Source organism: Chelonus insularis, unplaced genomic scaffold (genome assembly GCF_013357705.1).
Source record: "Chelonus insularis isolate UGA/USDA-ARS -01 unplaced genomic scaffold, ASM1335770v1 contig_358_pilon, whole genome shotgun sequence".
Lineage (NCBI taxonomy): Eukaryota > Metazoa > Arthropoda > Insecta > Hymenoptera > Braconidae > Chelonus > Chelonus insularis.
Genome location: NW_023276522.1, coordinates 45,612 through 70,823, shown reverse-complemented (window position 1 = coordinate 70,823; position 25,212 = coordinate 45,612). Strand labels below are relative to the sequence as shown.

The following is a 25,212-nucleotide window of genomic DNA, read 5'->3' as shown; positions in this document are numbered from 1 at the left end:
GATTGGATCAGGAGTTATTATAGTGTTTACAATGTCAGTTGATTCAAGTATTGAATTGAAACCTATTTCAATTGAGTTTTAAATTAACTGAAATCGGAAGATACACAAATTTAATACTTGATTGAAAAATGAAATTTAACCATGAGTGTCCATTAGCAACGGTTCATTTTTACCGTATACTTACTGGTGCTTCAATAAGTAATGCATTTCTTGCTTAAATTAATTTGAATTTTTTTCATAGTAAATAAATAAATGAATCTTTATGTTAGCAGTGTTTAAAAATATTACACCTCATAAAAATTAATTGAACAAGATTAAAGGGGAGTTAAAAATAAAATACTAGATAATAAAGTGGTTTAATATTTTTTTAAATTTCTTGATTATCTTGCACATTTATTATTTAATAATATGAAATTACATTTTATGCTAACATATAACATGTATTATACAATATTTCACAGTATGTGATGATTCTTTTTAAGTAATTACTAATGCTAACGATCTTCTTCATTTAAAGTTAAAATAGTTAATTATTCATGCCCCGTTTCTCTGAACGGTTCACGTAATATACATTTTTCTTTTTAAATATGTTTTTTTTACATCTGTAAAATAAAGTGTCCTTCTTAAATTTAACTAGATAAGATTAACATGCTTAATATGTATCTTTTACTTGAACATTTTAAAATAAAATTATTGCGGTTTTTTATTAACAGCAATGAAAATATCCGCAGATTAAATTGTACTCTGGGCATCTTATAAATATCACAATACTATATTACAATAATTTACATATTTCTTTTCTTCTTCTCTTCTCTATCATATTCACTTTTATCATGTCTCTTTAACGTAATATTTAACACTCACTAAATGTGCTAATTACATAAATACACATTCTATATACATGTGTCAGCTAAGGAGAAACAATATAATTTCATTTCCAACTTAATTTGAAACATTTTTCTTTAACTCTACTGTATATTTATTTCTTTAATGCTTTTTTTGACACCTCTAAATACTCCTTGTGGCACTTTTTATATACATTTTAATAAAAGTTGTCGACTCCTAATTTTTACACGCAGCTGAATTTAACACCTGCAAATGTTATCGTCAGTTTATGGTTATTGTTACTTGTATACATTGTAGATGAATTATTAAAAATTGTCCGTACCATCATCGCTTGAATAACAATTATGGCAGTGGAGTTTGTGATTACGAACACGAACATCCGTTCCCATAAGTCCATCTCCAAGACGTACATGACAAACACAACATTTGAAACATTCCATATGATAAAAAAGACGAAGACTTTCTATAATCATAGCTGCACCTCGTCCTGTAAAAGAAACAGATTCATTTTTTATTTTAGAATTATAAAATACACATAAAAAAAAACATATTGCCATAATAACATGAATTATTCCATTATATAACCCACCTAATTCATCACCGCAGTGTGAACATTTTTTTTTTCCACTAACACTGAGCATTTTTTCTTGGGAGTCCGCTGCACTAGACGCTACTGGTGATTGATGTACTTTCTGATGCATCATATTAAGGTGCTGTGATGGTAAATGATGTCCCAAAGGCAAATGTTCTTGACTGACACTTTGTTCAATTCTGAAAAAAAATTACTCTTAAAAAAAAACTGGCTAAGCTGAAGTTTGATAAATTAATAATAAATAAAATAAATTATAAAAAATACCTTCGCCGGATAATAGGCTGTCTTTCCTGTGCTCTATTTTGTATCCTTTGCGTAAGTGTTTGAATAATTGAATCTGGTAACGGTTTTCCTTCTGATTTTGTTGAATTCCCAGTATAAGGTACAGAAGTTCCAGTCACGTGTTGCTGTGGTTTTCTTACAGGTGATCGTTGATTTTTCTCATTAATTCTCCTCTGTTCTGCTTCCTGACGAGAATAATTTATGAATATAGTAATATTAGCCACATTTACCATAATTACATGTGTAATAAATAATGAACGATAAATATTTAGCAAAAAGTATACAATAATCACTCACTTGTATGAGCCAATGTTGATAATTAAAATCCTGGGATGCAATGCGAGGTCCGTCACTTTTTCTACGCTGAACCCACTGGTCACCTTTAACGATTCGCGTACGTGGTACAGCACTCAATGCATGAAGAGTTTGCTTTGTCATCTGCTGACCAGCATGACTCATCAGAGTTGAAGCTGAGGCACTGTGACGGAGCGTTGCATCCACCTGCTGTGGAATTGAATCTGCTGATGGAATCCGGCTGTTTCTGCGCATTTGAAAAGTAACGATCGTTAGAGAAGTTTATTCCAGGAGAAAATTTAACTGAGACGTGTGTCATCGTCTAGTTATGCAAGTCATTTGAAAACAGAATAGAACGGCCGGAAATTAATCGCGAATATATAGTGGGTACTTCCCGATGCACTCCGGTGGAGGAGAACATTTACACTAAATAGATAGGAAATAAAGTTCGATTGTTTCCTGGGAAAAATGATGTATTCTATAATTACCTGATAGTGATGTCCCGCTGTCTTTGATCTAGCAGTCGCAGAGGCTTCGCTGGTGGTATAGGCGGGGGTGCTGGTCTTCGACGATGATTATCTTGAAGCTGAAGATTTGGCATTGATGATCGATAATTTTTTATATTGATATTCCGATAAGCAGCATGAGCCATATTGGGGTCATGATTTACATCTTGGAGTGATTGCCATTGTTCCTGTAATTGGCCACCAAGTTGTTGTTGCTTTTGTTCAAGATACAACATATTGTTCCTTTGACGCTGCAACTCTTCTTGTTCCAACTGTAAAAGCTCTCGTTCTACACGCAAAACATCCTGTGAATAATAATTATCATTAAAAATAATAATCTCATCAGGTAGCATTTAATAGCAGGTTGATATAAAAGCTTGACGTTAATATTAAACATTTATTTCAGTAATGGGAGCCGACAAAGATTTATTTTTCTATTGCTGTTAATTTTTATTTTCTTCAGCAGATTCAGTAAATGGCTTTGTTAAAGTGATAATTAGTTATCAAGATGGTTCAATTCAATTATAAAGATAGTTATTCGACTTACCCTTGATGAATAATCATCCTCACGGTTGTGCACAACGGAAGGTAAGGTTTTCTGTAAATTAATAATAGTATTAAAATAATAATAGTATGAGTGAACGCATGAATATATACTGAATTTATATTATTACATACTTGTTGCTCACTCATCTGACTTTCTGAGGGTCTGAAATGTAAGTCTTCTTGGTGTCTAATATCCATGGACCTACTTTCATTCTCAATCATTTTATCATGTAACGTAAACCGTTCCACATCAAGTCTTAGTTCCTTTTCCCTGAGTTCCATCTCCTCAACGTGCACCATTTCTTGTTGCATCGTTGACTCTTGTTGCTTCCGCAGTAGTTGTTCCTCCTGTTTGCGTGAATCTTCATCATTTTTCCGTAGGGTTTCCTCTTGTCGTTGCAACTCGGCTTCCTGTGCACGTTCACGCTCCAACTGCATCTTTTCCTCCTCGAGTTCTCGTAGCTTGTGCGCGAGTTTTTCACCAATATCGCTGTATTCCAAAATAGTTTCACACATTTCGTTCGACGTTTCACTAAATTACATGCTATTTTATTGCCAAAAATGTAGCAGTTGTGTGATAAAAGGAGCAAAAAAGGCACTAAAGTTATACAAAAATTGTAGAAAAGACTTAAATTTTTTTTATCCCAATGAAACAATTTTATTCTAAATTCCAAAGTTCTACAATTTGAGAGAAGAGTCTTCTTGACTACAGGTTAAAGTCAGAGCACCCAAACCAATACTGCAAGAGATACGCGAAAATTTTTATGTGTGTCTTGTGATATAGAGAATTATAGAATCAGAAATAAGAACATTTTTACAAGATATTTATTGTAGAATAAAATTTTTAAAATTTTAACATCTACGATGGAAGATTTTTCTACCTGTTCTGTTCGCGGTCGTTGCCGTAACGCCACTGCTCTTCCTTCTCAAGAACTTCAATAATCTCCCGCTCTTTCTTCGTGATCTCATCTTCCTCGGAAGAGGTAACGCTTGCTCCAAATGGTTCGCTACTTTGACGACTGTGTTGGGACATATCGGGACTAACTGGTTGCTTCACCCAATCCTCTGCTTGACCAAGCTCTACACCTGAATCCCTCTCATGGCTTGAATCTTGCTCGTAATTGCTGTCTGTGTCATAAGATCGACGGTGTAACTGCTCAATTCTTCTCTCTTCAGCCAAAATTGCTGCCATGTCTGGTGGTTTCGCTAGACTTAACTCGAGATCATCGTCATTTATCTAGAAAAGATTTTTTTTTATTTTTTATTGTTACTAAATCGACTTTCACACACTGTAATTAACTATTGAAAAAAAATATTTACTCCTTCAATTCCCAAGAAATCAGATCGCCTTGTACGCAATTCTTTTTTTATTCTACGAGTAGAATTTAATCTCTTTAATGGTTCAATTGGTTGATTTTCTTCATCACTAAAATCAGTAGGAGGTGGTGGAGGTTTCTCTTTAGGTGGTTCTACACTAGTTGGTGGACCCAAAGGAAATACTAATCCAGCGATTATTTCCTCATTACTTGTCAAATTTAATGGTGGAATCTAAATTAATTAACATTTAATTACCAATCAATCTTCTTTTCATAATTAACGACAATTTTTAACGTAAATGATGGATCACCATTAATTATATTTGAAAAAAACTTACCGATTTTGATAGAGGTACAGGTGTATCAATAAACTCCATATTTGATTGAAAAACGCTCAGTTTGTTGTAATGATCACTGTGGTTAGATTCCTTTTCATGCGATAATGACAGCGAGTCCATAAGCGATGAAACAGACTCAGAATCTTGGTCGGTGTCTTCTTGCTGGTTTGCCTTGGAGCAAGCAACAGGTAAGCCTGCGTTCTGGTCGTCAGTCGTTGATTCACTAGTCTGGGTCTCTTCTTCGTGCTCGACTGACTTAGGTGACTCGCAACATAGCTCAGTTTCCTCGTCTGTGGTGCTGTTGTTATTGTTGCTGCCGATAACAATCGATTCCTAAAAAGGTGGAGGTGAACAGAGATGTATAATATTGCCATTCTTATGAATTGCTACGAATTTCGCAACGCTACATTCTATGCAAATCTACTGCAACATACAGAAAATAAGAAAGCTCTTCACTCAAGAATATCACGCAAATTTTACCGAATTCTTTAGTAATATTAGCATCTAATATTTTATTTTATCTATTGATTCTTGCATACCGAAGCTATTGAACAATTTTATGCTGTTATTAGAGTGGGAAATAAAAGCAAAATAATTAATAAAACATGAAGATGTTGAAGAGATAAAAACATGAGTAATGTAGTGTGACGCAACACAATAAAACTAAAGTACATGGCACGAATTTAACATACACGGTGATTTAAAAGTAGACAAATAAAAAGATAAACTAAACAAATATTCAACACCGACACATGCAAGTAACGTGTAAAAAAATCGTTTGAGGCAACCCTATGATGTCACGTGCCGAAATCTACTTAGAAATGACAACATAATACATTTTAAATGATAAAAATATTTGTTTTCATATGCTTGTATCATTAATAATTTTTTACAACACTCAGGACTCATCAATTATTATGTCAGTGTATTTTTTTGTTTTATTAACTTAGTGTGACGGCAGGTGGGCTCAAAGGGAATCTCTGGGGAATGTACTCTATAAAAATCTCTTACCTTAAAAATAAGTTCTATCATTATTACTTCACTTCATAATCGTTTTCATTCTTTTCTCCATTGCATTAATCAACCGTCTGATGATGAAACTTGTCGCTGACATTTGTGATATCAAGTAATTAAATAACTGATTCTCGACCTCTGTAAGTCTTTATCTTATTGTCATATGTCTATTCTTTGAGATGAAGTCTTTCTATTTTTTTTTGTGGGAAGTATGATTAAGTAAAGCAGATTACTTGGATATTTATATAGCAATGACACAGAAGAATGATAAAACAATATCTGTGTAAGCTTCTAGATTGTACTCTGAAGTAATAGTTAGAGTTAAAGACTTTTGAAAAGAATGTTTGAAAATATTTCTTTTGAAAGTAAGAAAGAAAAAAATAATTGAATGATAAATACGCTGTAATTTATCAAAAGTTTCAACCTGGTTTGAAGCATTTAGTATCAATAGATTTTTGATTACTAATGCTGTAAATAAAATTACGATGAATTAAAAAATCTTTATTAACTATAATAAATTTTATTTGATTTTAAATAGTTAAATGTCAAACACTCTCAAATAAATTTGTTTTATAAAAGTTAACATGTTTTTATGTGAAAGTAAATTAATTTTTATTTCAGTTTTACAAAGAGATATAATTTATCAAAATAGAAATAGTATTATATCTTGATTTCCTCAAGAAAGTTAAGTTTTAATTCTTTTGGTTATATTAAAATCAACAATAATATTTTTGTTGTTTTGAAACATATGTCCTCAATGACCTTTTATGGACTTTATTAGTAGGATAGTGATTAGAAATTATCATAGATGTTAATTAATATATCATTTTTCAAGTGCAAAGTTTCACTTTATGATCCGACCAAAGGGTATTATCGTCATAAAGATAAATTTTTTTTTTGATAATAAAAACTTAAAATACTTTTATCGTGTTTTTTAAATTCGTCGATATTGAAATAATTATCGAGAATCAGTCATAAATTAAATACAATTTTTACAGTTGGGGTTATAATTGATTGATAAGAGAAACAAGTTGATTAATTAGCCATTTACTTGTATATTTGTCATTATGAATTGTGTTGTGCCTACAGTTGATGAATAAATTATTGATGATAATGATGTTACAATGAAATCGTATTAACATTAAGTATTAATCCAAATTACTGCTAAAATATAATAAATAAATACTACATCGTAATAATGGTAAATTTTGACAAAAAAGTATTATATTTGAATATTATCACAATAAATGATTATTCAATTGTTATGAGAATTATATTAGTGATTAATGATTATAAATAATAATAATAATAATAATAATAATAATAATAATAATAATAATAATATTATACTGATGTCGTATTTCATGGTACCGCATCTTTGGAGCTTATGCACGCACAAGGTAACTAATGAAAGGATCTAGCACTACGTGATTCTTGGTAACCATCTTCTACACATAATTATGCTCTTATTCTTCTATTTACATTGCAGGTCGCAAAGCAATTAATTGCCGCAGTATTACAGTATCCACATGACAAGCTAACCTTGAAATTTTTTTTTTAAAAAGCTCATGTATAAATACAATTTTTTAAAGGCCATAAGGTCATTTAATACGCTTTACTCTCTCATCTACAATGTTTAATATATACAGAGTCTGGCACGCGCATATGCTGATGAATAAGAACATCTTGTTCAGTATTTTTGACAAGTTATAGTGCCTTGTGGATTATTGATCCTGACCTCGCTATCACACGACTGCTGTTGTTCGTCGCCAATCTTTGTAACCATAATAAAGGGTGTGACTGGTGGTATAAGTGTCTCTCCTTGAGGCACAATAATTTTCTCGCAGACTTCTACAACTGTGTGTCTTCGTTCAGCAATCTTCTCTGGACTTGTTTCTCCCTGAGATGGTGATGAAGTTAGTGATTCGTCTTGGGTTTTTAAGGGTGAGGGGATTTTTGATGGAGATTTCGAAGGAGACGTTAATGGAGATTTTAGTGAACTTTTTACTGGTGACAACGGAGGAGAAGAATTAGTGTTAGTTTGTTTACGAGGAAGTGGAGTAGGAATTTTAGATGGTTTAATCGATATAGAGCTAGATTCTGTAGTCGTTTTCGTATCCATGGTTTTCGAAGAATTAATTAATTCGCATATTTTGGATTCAGAATCTCTGGCTGGCAATGTTTGAGAGTCGATCGAGTTATTCGAGGAATCTGATTTTATTTCTGGAGGATTTCTGCGCGGAGGAACTCGCGGACTTTGATAAACAACAACACGGCTTAGTTTATTTTCATTGACATTCAATGTTGCTTGGATTTGAGGTTTGTTAGTCGATAATTTCCCAGTAGCTTCGGCAGTATCCTAAAGAATGAAAGATGTGCAAGAAAAAAGTTAGTCCCGCAACCAGACAAAAATGAATTATGAAAAGGAATTAAGAAATAATAACTTCAGTACTCAATTACTCCAGAAAATGTGTGAATTTTTACATAGTATTACCCTCAACCACAAAGCTTATGCTTAAGCTTTACGTTTACAAACTTACCTTAATTATCACTGCTACTGCCTCCGGTTGAATATCAACTTTCTCCTGTCTTTTCTCTTCAGATATTTCCGTCTTTCTTAATTCTTCCACGCTAGATTGAGCAGAGATCTGTTGCTCCTGAGCCTCCACAATGATTTCTTGGACTTGAACAATTGTTCCGGGATGCTGCACAATTTCTTCATCAACTGGTTCGTCAGCTTGACTGACTGAACAGCTAACATCAGCAGTGTGAATACCAGAATCTTCGCGATCTGTATCATTAAGAATTTCAGCTGATGATACAGATGTTGGATACCTCCTCCGTACATAATCAAGCTCTTCGAGACTCTGAACTCGTTCGAAAGTATCAGGCTCACTGGATGCATCAGCATCGAGAGAATCAAGACTTCTATGGAAAGCAGCACATGGTGCACGATACTCGGAGTCTGGAGATGAACTTCTCTCACTTGGTGTTGACATTTCATTTCTTGCATCTTGATTATTAAATCCTAACATCTGTTTATTCACCGGCTTCTTTTCATCATCTTTGGATCTAGAATTATCCAACATACACAAACGATCTTTCATTTTAGCTGAAAATTCTTCATTCTGTCGTAAATTTATTGTTGTTCTTGCAATAGGTGAATCATCGATATTAGTATATTTATCGAGAATTGATAATCTATCACGAAGAGGAATAAACGCTTCAACTTCATCAATAATTGATTTACATGTTTTGCTTTCACGTTCAGCAGCTTGTTTTTCTAAATGAGACAGACGTTCACGAATAGAGCTCATATCACCGGACAATCTATTCATAGTTTTATTACATTTTTCTTCTTCATTGATCTCCTGTTTCTGTCTCTCGAGATTTGAAAGTCTTTCTTTAATTGATTTTGAAGATGAAAAATCACCAGAAGAACGATTGCTAATATTATTGTTGACTTTATTATCTATACTCTTTTGCGATGCTTTCTCGAAGATTTCTCGTCGCTTAAGTACGTCCACCTTGACTACGGGAACGTTTTTCTCATCGAAAGTCTTTTCCTCGAAGAGATTCAATTTTACGTTGTCGTGTTTAATGTCGTAGTTGATTAGTGAACGCCTGGGAATGTTTTGCGCGACCCTGTTGGTAACATAGCCATGAATAGTTCCGTCGTAAGTGTACTCTTCAGGTTCTGGTGAGCTGACAGTGGCTGTAGTACCAGAGTCGTATTCCCTTTGATCTCTATCGTTGTGAAACTCATTATCAAATGTAGATTTTTTACTTATTGACTCTATTGACGTGACATTGGACTTGTTTGCGGTAGATAAGTTATTGTTATCATTATTAATAATGTTATTTTTACTGTTGTTATTGTGATTCATATTATTATTGCCGTTAGCATTTTCATTCGTGGTATTGTCCGAGTCTGAATTATTCTTGTCGATCTCGCTGTCCCGATCGCTCTGGAAAAGTAAATTGCCAATATAATTAGTATTCATGATTGTAAAGGAACCGAAGCTAATTTAAATATGCTAAATAAACTTACAAGAACACTCTGTGTATCTTCGTGGGTGTCGCCACTGACGGAGCTCTTTCCACTGCTTGTTCCAATGCCAAGATCACTCAAGTCATTTGAATCTTCTTCGTGATACATTGCTAGACTTATGCTTAATTTTCTACCTCTATTACTGCGCTCTTCCATCATCTCCGAGAAAGTTTTACTTCGACGTCTTTGTCTGTCGTGTTCTTCTAATTCAAGTTTCTTAACTTCAACCACCCGCTCGATTATGTGCTCCTGCCGCTTCCTCCGACTACTTTTCCAATTATCCAAGTTCTAGAAATTGAGAATATAATTATTATTATTAGTAGAAATCAATTAAGTAAACTTTAGAATCTTTCTTAAACATCAAACGTAAATAATATATTAACTGATTGAACATCACTACTTTTCGAAATTTTCTCTCGAGATCAGATGTTAAAGTCAAAGGTATTGATGCCTAATCAACAGTAAAAGTTCTAATAACAGATGGTACTTTGAAAATAGTTGAATTAGAAAAAATTTGATAATCATTTAAATCATAGCTATTACAAAGGCTTCAATAATTTGAGAACAATTTATCTAACGATTGGTATTTGTTTGATAAATTACTTACTGATTGCCAGTCTTCCGGATCATCTCGAACCTCTTGTTTTATTTTTTTCACTTCCTGTACCTTTTGCAGCTGTTCTTGGGCGGTACGATACAACGAACATGGACCAACTTTAACAAATTGCAGGGGATTCGTAGCCTGCTTCGGTGATGTTTTAAGAGTTGTTTTGAGCTTTGGTGGTTCATGGGCAATCTGCAGACATTAAATCAAGATGAATAATGTTTTTAAATTAAAATTAATGTTGAGATAACGAGATAGATATACATATAAAGAAATGTATATAACATAATGTACATATATATTTTTTAATTTACCATCATCCTGTCGTTTCGCCGCTCAGTGGCGGCTGTTTGCGAGGACGGCATCCTCCTCGTTCCTCCTTCCTTCACGGAAGATCCTCCTCTTCACTGTAACAAGATTCCCTGTACTGACGAGTCCATCCTACACTTTGCTTCTGCAAGGTAAACAGGAAGTCTTAATAAGAACATATTCTTTTTACTTTTATCAAGAGGGGAAAAAATTAACGTTTAGAATTACAACAACAAAAAAAAATGAATGTTCTAGAAAAACAGATGAAATCTCAACGTTACTATCATTTTATTTCTACACATTTGTACAGATACAAATGAAATAAAAATTTTCTTAAATGATTCTAATTAATTTCAAATTTATAAATATAATCAGTGGAATGATATTTTCCCCATAGTGTGTTACTTTCGTGTTAAGAGAAAAGATCCTTCAAGGCTGCAGTTTGACATTTTACCATGCACAACTTCAAGTTTTATTTTACCACTCTCTAAACACACTAGAAAGATTTCACACAGCTAATCGTATAGGTCGTTATATCGTTTTAGTTATCATACAAAGAATTAACTTTTTCTATTCTTTCTTTTTAGTTTATTTTACTCATGCTGCTGCAGCAAGATTATCTCTAAAACTGGAGATGCGACTGATTCTCTAAGAGTATTTCATGAGTTTCTTATCAGCATACAATGTATTGCACAGCCGGGAATACGTATTCATCTTATCTTGTGGCTCGTAAGTGCTTGAAAACAAGCGTTCTATCGTTTCAGTACTTGGCTGAAAAAATAGACATCACGCAAGCGCATAAATCGTTCCATTTGGACGTCCTTATGTATTAATTAGTGAATCTCGTTGAAGAGAGACAAGGAAAGACACAGTAGAATGTAAGAGTGAGGTGTTTTTTGTTCCAGGACCGGTACTTGAAACTTGATAGAGTCTGGACATCGAAAAATATCATCTCTTGTTTTAGCATAGTATTTATTAGACTGCACTCTACCAAATAGCTGAGTTGACTTAAAATGTATAAATTTAACAACAATGCGATAATAACTCTTGAAGATGTCTCAATAGGTTATAATTAATTGAAAAAAAACAAAAAAAAAATAGTCTAGCTGTCTGAGGTGTCAATCTATGTTGGATAAGATAAGGAAACAGTTTGAGCGTGACAAGATCGTGTAATTTTTGGGTAATCATTGAACCAACTTGAAATCGTGACGAATGAAAATTATAAATGATTGTGTAATAATACCGGAATCAAGAAGAATTTCGATTTAAGATACAGAGGCACTTCTATTATTTCAGGAGAGAATCAGAGGGAGATTACAAATGTTGGATAAATATTGCCTGAATTTCTCAGTGGTAGGTTTAATTGCTATGATTATTGTTGATTTCATGATATTCTGGCCAGGTCGTTCGGCCGGAACATTACTTCCGTCCCCTTTGAAAAACTGGGTGCGACTATACGTTGTACCAATCGTGAACATAATAGAGCCTGACGACCATTAGCTCACAATCTACTGTTGATCCATCAACTATATCATTTATTTAAGGCTTAACAATAACTCTACTAGTGACTGGTGTAGGTTATAACTCGCTCTATTTGGGCATACTTTGATGGAAGAAACTACATCAACAACACACGAGCTAGTGGTCTAGCATTCGGCCGTAACGTGGGCTCAATTTGCCAAACAAGTCAACCATGAAAGCTGTCGAATCGGTGCGTTAGTTGACCGTAAAAGTCAGTACACGTCAAAGTGAGAGATCATGATATAAGCTTCTGGTTCAAGTGAAAGACAGACAAATGGTGCGATGAGTAAATTTTGCAGATCACTGCTTATATTTTCTGCTCTCAAGAATTCTAGGTCTCTTGTCATCATTTTACGCCTCTTTCCATATAATATACAGACGATAACCACTTGATTTATACAGCTCTAGTCATTCGTGAAATAATAAAAATTTTTTCAAAACCCAGTCTTGTTATTGGAATATCATCTCTCGACTGTTGTTCATGCAGTGTTCTCTAGAAAATAAGACACGCTCTATCTGTTGACTTGATAAAAATTCAAGCAGAATGTACACCTTTTAATCCTTTTTATTTAGTTAAAGTGCCTCGTAAATATTGACTGAAAAATAAGAAAGATAGAAAGAAACATGTTAGGATGTTTTATGAATCGTCATTTTAATGTACTGTCGTAAAATAAACTTCACTGGGTGCGTCAACTGTTAGTCATTGATGTATACATATACAATCAATATATACACAAATATACTGAGGATAACCCAGTAGAAATCATTGCTGCTTTTCCCTCAAACATTTCCCTATTTTCTTCTTATCCATTAACGAGTCGTCACTTTGCCATTCAAGTCGAATGAGATCTAGTTGCGGTTTTTCACAGCTTTTAGCGGGTCATTGCAACTGTACATCCATCCAAGTGTAAACTACGTTAGATATCATGCAAGTTGGCTTGTTTGCTCATTATTAGACTTTACAATGTACGACTGATGTGGCGAATCATAGCTGTTGATATATCCAACAATTGAATAATTTCTCTGATGAAAAGACCTTGGCCATTGCAAGCTAAGATATCAAGCGTCATCTTCCGTATGTTTCTTATTCTTCTTCTTCGTTGGATCTTTCGAGTTAAGATGATGATTACATCCTTTCTCGAACATCTGAAGCTTGAGTATATAATTCTTTGAGATTTGTCGGTAATCGATTCTTGCTAAATCCAAGCCATCACAGACCCTTACGAGTATTCATTCTCATACCTGAGGGGAATAAAATGTATAAATTGTTTGTATGCTATTTAATTGGAAACAATATTTCTTTGCTTCATTATTTACTGAGAAAGTCATCCACGTTGTAACAGTAAATCGTCGATCCACAGTCACAGTAGCTTATACGAGAAGTAGTTTCTTTAACGGTAGGACGATTTATCGCGTGCTCACACTCGTTTGTCTCGTCATCTAAACGTTTTTCTTTTCCTACCATTTACCCTCTGTTATAATTGTTTCACCTAGTCTATTGAAATCCACACCTCATCTACTCTTTCTTCTTCCTCTTCTTCTTCTTCTTCTTCTTCAAACACACCAACAGTTGCTACAATTTATTGAAACATCTCTTTGATGATAAAATAATCCCTCCAAAAGTTAGTACTGTAATTTTATGAGTAAATTTCATGTAACAAGTACATAATATTTTTTCAAGTCTAATAATTTTTTTCTTTTTTGATAGTTTGTTTGATGATACGGTTTGTATAACATTGTAAAGCATGAAAAAAAATTCAATTGAACTCATCAAAATTTTAAGTAATAATTTGAAAGTTTGAGTTTTTTATTACATTTAACGGCCGAAAATTCGCCTCCCAATTGAAGCTTCAATGTAAGTACTTCAGACTCTTATCTCGTACCATCATTTTTTTCTGCCATGAAGAATCGAAGATCATGCCTGAGGTGCAGCAGGACTTTTTATCTTTTATTCTCTTCTCCTTCGACCCCGTCGCGATTCGACCTCCCTCGTGAAAGCCGCAGGGACTCGTAAAATCTCCCGTACATACGACGTGAATTCGAAACAGATAATAAACGTGCCATGTTAGCTTCAAGATTAAATAAAAAATTTTCACTATCACAGACATTTACTTTTATATACATAATAATAAAGAATATTTTTTATTTTAATAATATAATCATTTGTACGAATGACTTTTTTTTATTATTATTCTTACAAGCTATTTGCATTCCCGACTTCTTTATTAAAAGACTCGTGTTGATTCAGCTACTGGTATACGGCTGTCAGTTTCAGCTTGATTTCTATACCTTACAACTTCCACATCTACTTTTTTCTTCAACTCAAAACTTTATGATGCATAAAGCCATCATTTTATTTCGGTTTCATCTTTATTATCTTCAGACATGTACGGTACTTCGTACGATTCTCTACTCAAATGCAAAAATAAATTAATTTTTTCTTTCTTCCTTTTTTAAATCGTGAGATGAAATAAAGATGTCTAAAGAAGATGACGATGATAATGATGGGTATACCCTTTCATAAATATGCAAAAATTTTGATGAATTTTTCTTCTCTTTCTTTCTCTTCATAACTTTTTTGACCTTCGTAGGTCAACACATTCTATTTGGTGTCTTAAAAAAATATTTCATGACCTTATTTTTTTTCAAAATAATAAAAAATTAAAAATACAGTCTAGATGTAAAGCTACATCAGTTGATCTCATGGTAGCCACGAAGTCGTGGCTCAGAAGCTGCATGGCGTAAATACATAAACGTTTATGTATATTTCCACGCGAATACTCACGGCGTGGATTATTGTTTGTGTCTGCAACAGCAGAGGAGAAGGAGAAGGAGACAAATGGATGCATATGCGTGTACCAATATGCTGCAGTGAAAGAGTGAAGGAGACAGATGAACGCGTGGATGCGCTGAGCGTGCGCACGAGGCGTATTTGCTCCGAGTACGAGAGAAGCGGTGGCTAGGTCACGGCCGGGGCGATGCCCTCTAGTCTTGGAGAACTGACTTGAAGAGACTCCTCCTGGTCGCTTTGCTTTCACCCCACCATCATCACCGTTTTTTTCTTTTCGCGTTGTTTTTTCTCTTATTCCATCTCTGTTTCTCTTTCACTGTCGGTCTAGCTGCAGTCTTTGCCGATAAGTAATCCCTGTAGATGACGACGCGGTATAGACAAGTTGCAAAAGAACTCAGGATGCCGTAGATGGACCGGCTTTATACCCCACTTGGGTATCCTTTCTACAACCTCCTCACATGATATAAGATCAGTTCCAGATGCAGAGTAATTATTTGGAAAAAAAAATAGTAAAAAAGTATGCGAGTCGCGAGCTTTAATCGATTTCCAGCAGATCAAGTTTGTCGCGAGCCACGAGATCAACTTATCTACTTGATGATCGTCGCGATCTGGGCAACGGGAATACTCGATTGTATACAATCTACCTTTGCTCGTAAAGTACGATATAAGATAGTATAAAAGCCGAGCAGATTCGACAGGCCGTTTGGCGATAATGACGTAGATCGTAAATGATATTCCAATGTCGGTGCGTTCACAGAACATCAGGTCAGGATCAACGAACGCCTGAGGGTTTCAATCATTTCCGGATACAAGAGTATCAACCACCCACACGTTTTGGCATATAAACTCATATACGTAGCTTTTATCAGTCATCAGAAATTTCATTTAACATCATTGATATTCATCTCTTTATATTTATACCTACATTGAATCCAATTAATTTGTAGCTGTTAATTTATACTTAATTAATCACTATAAACTTTCGAATGAAATCATTCTGATGGGTAATATATTGAGGTGTTTTGCAGAAATATTGAACATAAATAGTTGTTAGCTATCTGGTCAGTATCAGCTTAATCTTGTGCATATCTTTCCCTCTTAGCTGGATATTTACACAATATCACCATGAATGTATGCTTTGCAATGAAGTGCATCTCATACGTGATTTTAACAACACGAGTACATGAATACGTGGGCCTGTTTAATCGAGGCGGCCGCACGGCAAGTCGCTTCAATATTAATTATTCGAGTGGGCCTGTGGCGAAACACGAGGTGGTACATTGCATCGCATGTTGTTGACCATCTCTTGCTGGACTGGAGATTATGTAATGACGCGCCAGGTCAAAGGTTTAACTGTCGTCGTTCTTGCGTGTCTTAAAGTCGATCTAAACATTCTAAACTCTCTTAATGTTTCAAATCATTTTTTTCTTTCATTTTCCACATTTCTCGACTTGTTTGTTAACTTTTTAGCTTTTAAAATTATTAACATAATGTTAAATGTCTCTGATGAAGAGAAAAAATTAACAAATATCACGTTAGAAAGGCAATAGGAAGTCTAGACTACGTATGAATATGCAATAAATCCATTCTGATAAACGTAAATGCATGAATCATGCGTTGAATTCTTACTATATTCTTACATTTGTCTGATTCGTTCGTCTAGATTAATTTCTATGCAATTGCCGAGCAGAAATCTACAATTACTCCACGATTAATTAACCTGAAGGTTCATTTCCAATTGAGGAAGAAAAAGAAATAGACAAGAAAATCAAGCGCATCTTCCTCCGCTTCTTATTCTCCTTTTTCTTCATCTTCTTCTTTTGATTCTCTCAGTTGATATACGGCAGAAGAGTGTCTTCGTCAGTCCTCATTTCTTCATTCCTGAGACTACGCTACATCTTATGTGCAGTTGAGCCGATTAACCCAGATGTAGGAATAAGAGGGAGATACTTTTTACGTGTGCGTAATCCCCTTATAACCTATGAGGGTATGCCGTTAATAAACTCAATGCAACAGAGTAGAGACCCCGACACATTCAATGTAATAATTCTCAAGTACTTTCTTTCTGTCTTTCCACTGCATTAAATTGTATCAATTCATCAAGTACACCAATCATTTCTTCGCTGATTAACTTCCAAATGGCCTTAAATTTTCACGCTTTCAAGATACCAAGAAATTTTTCTAAAGTACAACATAGTAAGAGTCATGATTGCTGCTATCATGAAACTTGTATTTACATTATCAACTTTAAGTACCTATATGAAATGTTAGTAAGTAGCAGGAAAGATAAAGCACAAGACGTTGACCCTGAAATTCTGGAAGCTTGGTCTGAATGTTTGACAAACAAGTGAATTGCCTCCAGGCAGGTCCAGAAATATCCTCGGCTGTTCTTGGTACGTCGCGTCAGACTCCGTTTTCAATGCAGATCAGGGACAGACTTGTACATAGCTTTTAACGCGTGCGTTTACCACATGGCGCCGATCTCATATTTCTCTTTTTCGACTTCCTCTCAGACCTTGAACACGTGCTGCTTCTGATTTTTATTTTGAATTTTTATTCCTCATCGTGGTGGTCGAACTATGTGGGCTGCCATAATAGATTACTTATCCTTGATCAGCAATCCATAAAATCCATAGGAAATTGATGGTCACACACAAGTCAAAAATTTGTCAATCATCTACATTTCTGCTGATTCTACTTGAACGTTGATGACCAAGAGTTCGTGACGTTTCGTTGACTTGGTTGGAATATAAACGACAAGCAATGTTGAATACTGTGTAGAGAATCACATCTAGAATGAACATCACTGCCAAGAATGATTCGTGTATGCTTCATTGGTTTTGTCTTGATGGCGAGACGTATATATCTATATATATTCTAGCGATTATATTTATAAATTTCTTGGCAGCATGCCCACAGCTTCTTTCATTCATACAACATACTCTTTCTGGTCTGCAACTTCAAGAAATAAGCAATATAATAAACCGCATATCGAGATCGAGGTCTCGATGAATTCATATATTCGTAGTGATATTTGTCGTAGCTTGAGGGTCTTGGTCAGGAACAGATATTCAATGGTAAATGATCACTTTGTTTGAGATCAATAGATCAGATTAAACAGAGAGAAATACTTCGTTTAAGATCTTGATATTGCTTCCGGTCAATTCTACATTGACGATAACGCGAGAACTGGACCGTGAATGGATGTATGTTCTAAAAGCATTCTAGCTATAGCTCAGGTGTTGCTAAGTGGGTGAATCAGATTGTGTTGCGGAATACTTGATTACGATAATTCTACAAATATTTTATTATTATCTCCAGGTGTGGGTTCGATAAAATGATATATTTAATTATAAATTAATTAAATTAATTTCATTTAATTCAATGTACTTGAGGCAATGATGACATGTACGAAGTTCAAATTAGAAATAATTTAAATTCATTTGATATATTATATTTACATTGATGATTGAGTCTCTTGAATTTAATACTTGATCTAATTTCATTCTTATTTTTCAAGACAGATCCACTTGGTTTTTTTTAATTGAAATACTTTCTCTGTTAACCTCATAAATTACAAAGTACCGCGGTCACTTTAGCCGGTTAAAAATTCGTCCACAGTAGCTTCATACCGGTCTTTATCGCCCACGTGCTAATTGATTTATTTGTAGCACGAAACCAGCTTGCAGTGTACGCTCCTTTAGCAACTAAAGTGTCGCAATGGATTTATATAAATTATCTTGGATAATTCAACCTGAAGAACAGGATTCTCTTCCAGTTCAAATATGTGGATAAATAAAAATAATAATTACGGTACTCAGTTGTCCCATTTAGTGGAAAAATAATAAAATAAATTAAATAAAAACGATTAGATAATAATATCGAAATATATGAGGAAAACCAGCCTTAATGAGATAGGAAATAAATACGTAGAAAAAAACTTGTAGATTTGCTATTTTTTTGCATTGTATTCATTACTAAGGTCGTAATTAATGCATACTTTTTTGAAACTATTTTGTTGTTTTATCAGTATGAGTGTTTATTTTGAAATAATCTACTGAATTTATTAAATTGCGAAGTTTAAATTAGTAGTATGAATCATTTTGAATAAATCAGCAAAAGTTATGAAATCTCGTTACAAAATTAATTGAATTTATAGTGATAATAAAAAATTTTTTAACAAATTATGCTGAGTATAAAAATAAACATATTTAACATTTTCTTTTCCAATTAATTTTTAAATACAAATACTTTTAATATTTATTATAATCATAACTTGTAATGTCTGATCATGATCAACTATTCATGATAAATAATTAGTGCAATTGTACTAGTTGATATAAACCACTCAATAAATTTTTCGAAATAATAAAAGTGTCTCAAATGAAAGCATCTAGCATTTCAACGTTATATAAATATTCTATACATGTACAATCACCTTAAATTAAAGTCATAATGACTGTATCTCCAACAAATCGCGAATCAAATCTGTCGCGAGAGAGTTTCCTCAAGGATAACGGGGCTAAAGCAGAGGAAAAGCAGACTTGAGCGAGAAACAAGACACCTTTCATGACGTATTAAGCTGCAGTTGTGTATACAAAGTGTACACATCAGTTGTATCATTTCCTTTTGCACACTTTGACTGGACATTAGCATGGATCTACCATATAGAGTCCACATTTATGATGCAATTTAAGCGTAGCAGGTGTGGCTTTTGATACACTTTTTCACCTGATTTTTATGTTAAATTTTTCATTCCCAGTTTCTTCTGTACACGTCCACTCAACGTCCATAACGGATTTATCATCAACACCGGGAAATAATGTATCATGTGAGTTGGCAAAGGCAGTAGCCTGGATTTATTACAATCGCCGGGGCGTTTTCATGTTCAGACACACCGTAGTGGATAGCACATTTGCATCGATACGGCCTCGTACACGCCTCGACACGCTTCGATCCTTGTTGCTCGAGACTTAAACTCGTGTCGGAATAGATTTGAGACCGGAAGAGTCGATCACGTTCAATCTTTAATGCTGTGTGAATATAAATAATCTACCAACATTATTTTCTAATAATACATATCATATGTAAACCAATAAACATCAATATGTTTAATATTTTTAAGTAATCACATCAAACATGATTATATGAATTATTACCATAAATTATCATATCAGTTTTATCAACAATGTTTCATTATATTGTTTATTATCATTGTTTTTTCCAGTTCTCTTTTTTCTTTGATCATGATAAACATAAAGTGAACGATGACAAGAGAAATCATGTCTTCATGTGAAACTTACGCAACTGTTGCATTAAATTTTACAAATGTGTCTTCACTTTTCATTGTTAACTCAACATACACCTACGGTTTTCTGTTATTCTCTCATTTAAATTAAAAAGAATAAAAATAAGCCAATGCATTTTCATGAATTCATCGCTGTAATGAGCACAAATGATTGAGTAATCTCATTTCTACATGAAAATAGCCAAGTATGAAATCAGGAAGAATAACAAAACATGAATGAAGTGACGACTGAAATACATATAACTATGTGTACAAATATCAAACCACTTGATGATGAAATGAAACCAAAAAATAGATAAATTCCCAACAGGTGTTTCTTATTGTCATGATAATAAAATTTTACGATGCTTTTATACTCGTTAGCTCTGAGTGTTTTGAGATCAAGATGATGAACTGAGAAATTCCAGGATTCTGCTAAATGCATTAGCATACATTTAAAACTTGCAGAGAACCATGTTGTAGTCAGTGATAATTTTAGCAAGGCGCGTCAGGTGCAGAATTTATACATCAACAGTACTCACCTGAAACAAAAAGAGAAGGGAGTTATTGACGTAATCGAGGCATAAAAAAGAGTGAGAGTTGAGTTCTATTCAAGGACATATATACGTTGACATGGTGTAGCAAGTTATTTAATGATACCAGTACCGTTGATATATAGATCTGAGTTAAGGGCGTCTTATAAAATCGTCAAGACGAATACCTATAAATTAGTATACGAGACATTAAGTGTACGTTAATTGCATGTGTTTAATGCGTGACCAGGTACGTTAATAATATGCGTTCTATAAGTATCGGAGGGGACAGAATGCGATATATACAACAAACGTATGCACTTAAATGTCAACACTGGAAACCCTTTAAGATTTATATATTATTAGCATCTTGGTGAAATTTTATTTTATTTAGCAGTTCCTTCTTGTTCTTCAACAAAGACGAATCGGTGGCGTGGCACGTCGAGAGAAGGAAGTGGAGATGGAGTAGGTTCGTCGACCGCGTTTATATACCTTTTACAAGCAACCTTCGTGGCTTCTTGGCGAGCCAACCGGGAGCCACACTTACGCGTTAATGCTGTAACGACGGGATGCCTTCTTCGCCTTTTCTCTCTTTTCTCACTCTCAAAACACTTGACTCTCTACACCGATTTACCATAACCATTCTGCATCTCGTTTTCTTTATTCTTTTCGATACAGATACCATCTAGATCTCATCAGAATTGTGCTGCATAGATATGATAAGTTTAGAAATTAAGATCAGTTGGAGATAGCTGTTGGAAAGACATTTCTTTAAGAAATGCCATTGATCAAAAAACAATCCTAGTTTAACATGATTCCCGGGTGAAAGGACCGGAAGGTAACGGTGGACGTTACTTTTTTCCACTCCCATAACGTCCCTGACCCGTGTGTCGTTAACTTGACATGAGAACACACAACTGTTAATACCAGTAGTCGCTTATTATTCCTTTTGTACATGACAGGACATTTGAATAAAACCGGAAACAACATATAAAACATTCATAATTTGGATCATTTAATTTTTGTGTCTTTCTAGAAGTGTTTTGAATAAAATTAGAAATCTTTTCCATTTAAATAAGTTGATTATTATTCATAATTTTTTTTATTAACTAATTTATGATGCTGTTAAAATTATTTAAATTTTTTTATTTATCTCTATCATTAATTTTTATTTGTGATTATCATTGATAAAGAAACTTGTTTATATCATGTTTAATTATTTTTTTATATTTCTTTAATTGATAGATGACGTTGTGAATTGGATAATAATTTGAATGAGTTAGAATGAGTCGACGAAAAAAAATAAAAATAACAATGTATTAGAAGCTTCAATTTATTAAATTAAATTCAGCGATGATCTGATGAAGTTATGAGTCAAAAAATAGAATATAAGATTGAATGATGGAAAAAATCAATGCATGGCATGCACTTGCAGGGTATCAACATGATACTGAGAATCCAGGCAAGTTCGTCAGAGAGTTGTAGATTTGGAATTCTTTCTACTTGAAAGAATAACGTTATCAAAATGAAATCTGCCAATAACTAGGTCCATGATTCATGTAAGTAAATAAAAAAAAATTCAATTTCCTCTTCAACTTTTCTCTTCACTTTGTTATTCTACATGTAACCATTTTATGATTTCTACAAGTTGAAGGGTAACAAAATCGAGATCGATTTGTGTTGATCAAGGGTGAAAGATTACTAGATAATTTTGCCGGAAGCTTTTCACAGACTTTCGCTGTAGTCTAGGGATAATTTTTCTTAGTATAAATTTTATTTTTTTTATAATATCCATCACTCTCTAGTGGTGTTGTGAGTGGTTTCTCGGTCGAAGCTACTCGTTTACTCGTAGGTGCGCTGATGCCTAATAGTAGGTTCGCGTTTGGCTGAAATATATACGAGCATGATGTAGCAGGCAGGCATATAGGAAAAAAGATGTAGCTATAAGGTGAAGATAGAGTCTACTATCCAATATATTGAGCTGATATGTAAGAGGCTTGTCGAGTCGTATACATATAGTTGGTCACGCGATACATCACTAACCCATTTAATCATCAGCCATAATTTTCAGTAGCCAAAACGAGTTTAGCCATCAGCCAGCTGCATACACTCTTCGGAAAATGAACAGCACTAGACGGCAGCGGTAGTTTACTTGCAATATAAGTGAAGCAATGCAAGTTATAAGTAAAAGTAACCACGAAGTGATCGCAGAAATCGCGGAATGCCATCTTTGCATGCCCAACAGACATAAAGAAGGGGAAATGAAGTAAACGAGTATTTAAAAAGGAATAAAATGAATAAATGAAAACATGCAGTTGACTGGCTCTTACGTATTGCGCTTCGCGTTCTGCATGTACGAGTTTATGATTTATCGGCGTCCTCGACGACGGCAGAAATTCCAGATTAGATTTTTACTATCGGATCGTGAGCCAAGCGAGAAGAAAGATAGGTAAATATATAAAAGTTTAAGAGGGATAGGATTAAGTGCCTCAAGCTAAGCTACAGTGTATACAGTGAACTCATATTAATAAATTCATCGAAAAATTGTCCATGAAAAATGGCCTGATTACCCATCATTTATAGGTATCATAAAGTTAAAAATTTGCAATACATAATTCCAGTAAATAATTTCATGTATACTGTATCATCGGGTGCCACGTGATTTCGTGATCGAAAAAGAGCCAGAGGGGGCTAAAGAGTTTCTTTGTACCGGCCTCGACCTTCCAAGGCCATGCAGCTGGACCAGACCAGTCATCGGATGAATCACGGATTCGTCGCGAGCACGAAACGCTTCTTCTTCTTACTCTTCCTTTTCTCTTGAGCTCTTTTCTTTTCTCTTGTCGTTGTTTTTTTTTTCCTTTAAAATATTACACGCTCCTGGAGCAAAAGCTTTGATGTTCTTTGCACTCGTATACACACGATGACATATAAAAAATAATGAAAATAAATATTTTATACACACATGTACTCTGGATGAATGACAAAATAAAACTGTTTGACTCTTTGAAATATTTCATTCTTTGTATCTTGGTGTTATTATTTATAAATAATTTTATGCATACGAAAAATCTGGTAAAATATCAAAAGATCTTTTCAACTTATTCTCCACGCCTGTTATTATCATCATTTAAATTACAATAAAAAATGAATGAATTTAGGCCTCAAATTTTCGGAGCTCCAGGCATATATTCAACTATACGAGATTTTATTTTTTTTTCTGACGGCCTTCGAGAACCTGAAGGTCGGCTTCCCTGTCTTATTTCACTTCAGTGTTTCATATTTATTTTCTCTTTCTCTTTTGCCTCAAAGGATCTTTCGTCAGGATCTCCACAGCCATAGGGTGTTGGAGTGGTAGAGTTTCTTATTCTCTTATTCTCATTTCTCTTATGTTCTCCAGCTTCTCTTCACGCACTATTCCACGGCCTTTAACTTTCTGGACCTGAAGGTCGAACCCCTCCCTATATTGCACTTCATGATCTTTCTTTCATTCTTCTTGTCATGATCTCTTATCATTCAATGATGAATAACACTTGTTCATTTCAATAACTCATTCCAACACATTTCCCTTTTTTATTCAATCAATGCCTTAATGATGTACAATTAATTGGTTGTATTAATCAGTTTTGATCAGAAAAAAAATATGATATGAAAAGGTTTTAATTATTAATTTCCGTATGGCGCCAAGTGGCAGTTTAGTTCTTGAAGGACACTTGTATACATTCTCAATCTCTGCGGGAGTCACAAGTTTATCCATTGCGCAAAAACATCTTTCTCACTCTACTTCTATGTTATATTTATTGCGAAAGCGTCGCAGAGAGGAACTGATATCGTGGGAAAAGAGTTGATCGAGCGACAAGAAACACCGATAATCGGGTGACATTGTTGAGATTATTGCATTTCGATTAGAAGTTATATAGCATCAGAGAGTCTAGGCGAGTGATGTCATGGGAAAAATTCTTTCTTTTCATAAGTGCCAGTCTTTCAAGGAAAATCAGTGTCACTGAAATACTTCAACTTGTTTAATTACACTAGTCTAGAAAATAATTTGTTTTTATTCTATAACAACTTCAAAACTATTTTAATAATATTAAAAATAATATTGAAATAATGAAAAAATTCCAGATCACTTTCTAAAGTTGATTAATAGGTTTTTATTATCGATATCTTCTTTATTTTAGTATAGAGAATTTTAATTAATTTCTTAATTAATTTTTTTATCGCACTTTAATAGTTAAAATAATTAAATGTTAATTAATGTCATGAATAAAAATTGAATAAAAAACTTGTTTTTGAGGAATTATTTTAACGTTGTAACACTTTTATTGATGTTATAATTGAGTCTCTGCTTTCCAATTGTGGTAAAATCATTTCAACAATCATGG

At 33.9% G+C, this 25,212-nt stretch overlaps 1 protein-coding gene across 2 annotated transcripts in view; it reads right to left on the bottom strand.

Annotated features, from left to right (window-relative positions):
• Positions 1-381: 381 nt before the first annotated feature.
• The window catches only part of smash (smallish), a 36,706-nt gene continuing 11,875 nt past the window's right edge, over positions 382-25,212 (bottom strand). The window contains exons 1-16 of one of the 2 annotated variants that reach the window (XM_035083370.1): positions 11,104-11,331; positions 10,704-10,843; positions 10,393-10,581; positions 9,786-10,073; positions 8,275-9,702; positions 4,721-5,053; positions 4,387-4,614; positions 3,948-4,303; positions 3,199-3,556; positions 3,068-3,118; positions 2,503-2,825; positions 2,018-2,261; positions 1,703-1,905; positions 1,436-1,617; positions 1,169-1,333; positions 1,070-1,092 (exon numbers count right to left, since the gene is read on the bottom strand). In XM_035083370.1, the coding sequence (XP_034939261.1) occupies positions 1,070-1,092; positions 1,169-1,333; positions 1,436-1,617; positions 1,703-1,905; positions 2,018-2,261; positions 2,503-2,825; positions 3,068-3,118; positions 3,199-3,556; positions 3,948-4,303; positions 4,387-4,614; positions 4,721-5,053; positions 8,275-9,702; positions 9,786-10,073; positions 10,393-10,581; positions 10,704-10,754 (4,422 nt within the window). In that variant the 5' untranslated portion in view covers positions 10,755-10,843; positions 11,104-11,331. Of the gene's footprint in view, positions 1,093-1,168; positions 1,334-1,435; positions 1,618-1,702; positions 1,906-2,017; positions 2,262-2,502; positions 2,826-3,067; positions 3,119-3,198; positions 3,557-3,947; positions 4,304-4,386; positions 4,615-4,720; positions 5,054-8,274; positions 9,703-9,785; positions 10,074-10,392; positions 10,582-10,703; positions 10,844-11,103; positions 11,332-25,212 lie in introns of those variants that run through there. The other variant, XM_035083369.1, reaches the window with a different exon arrangement.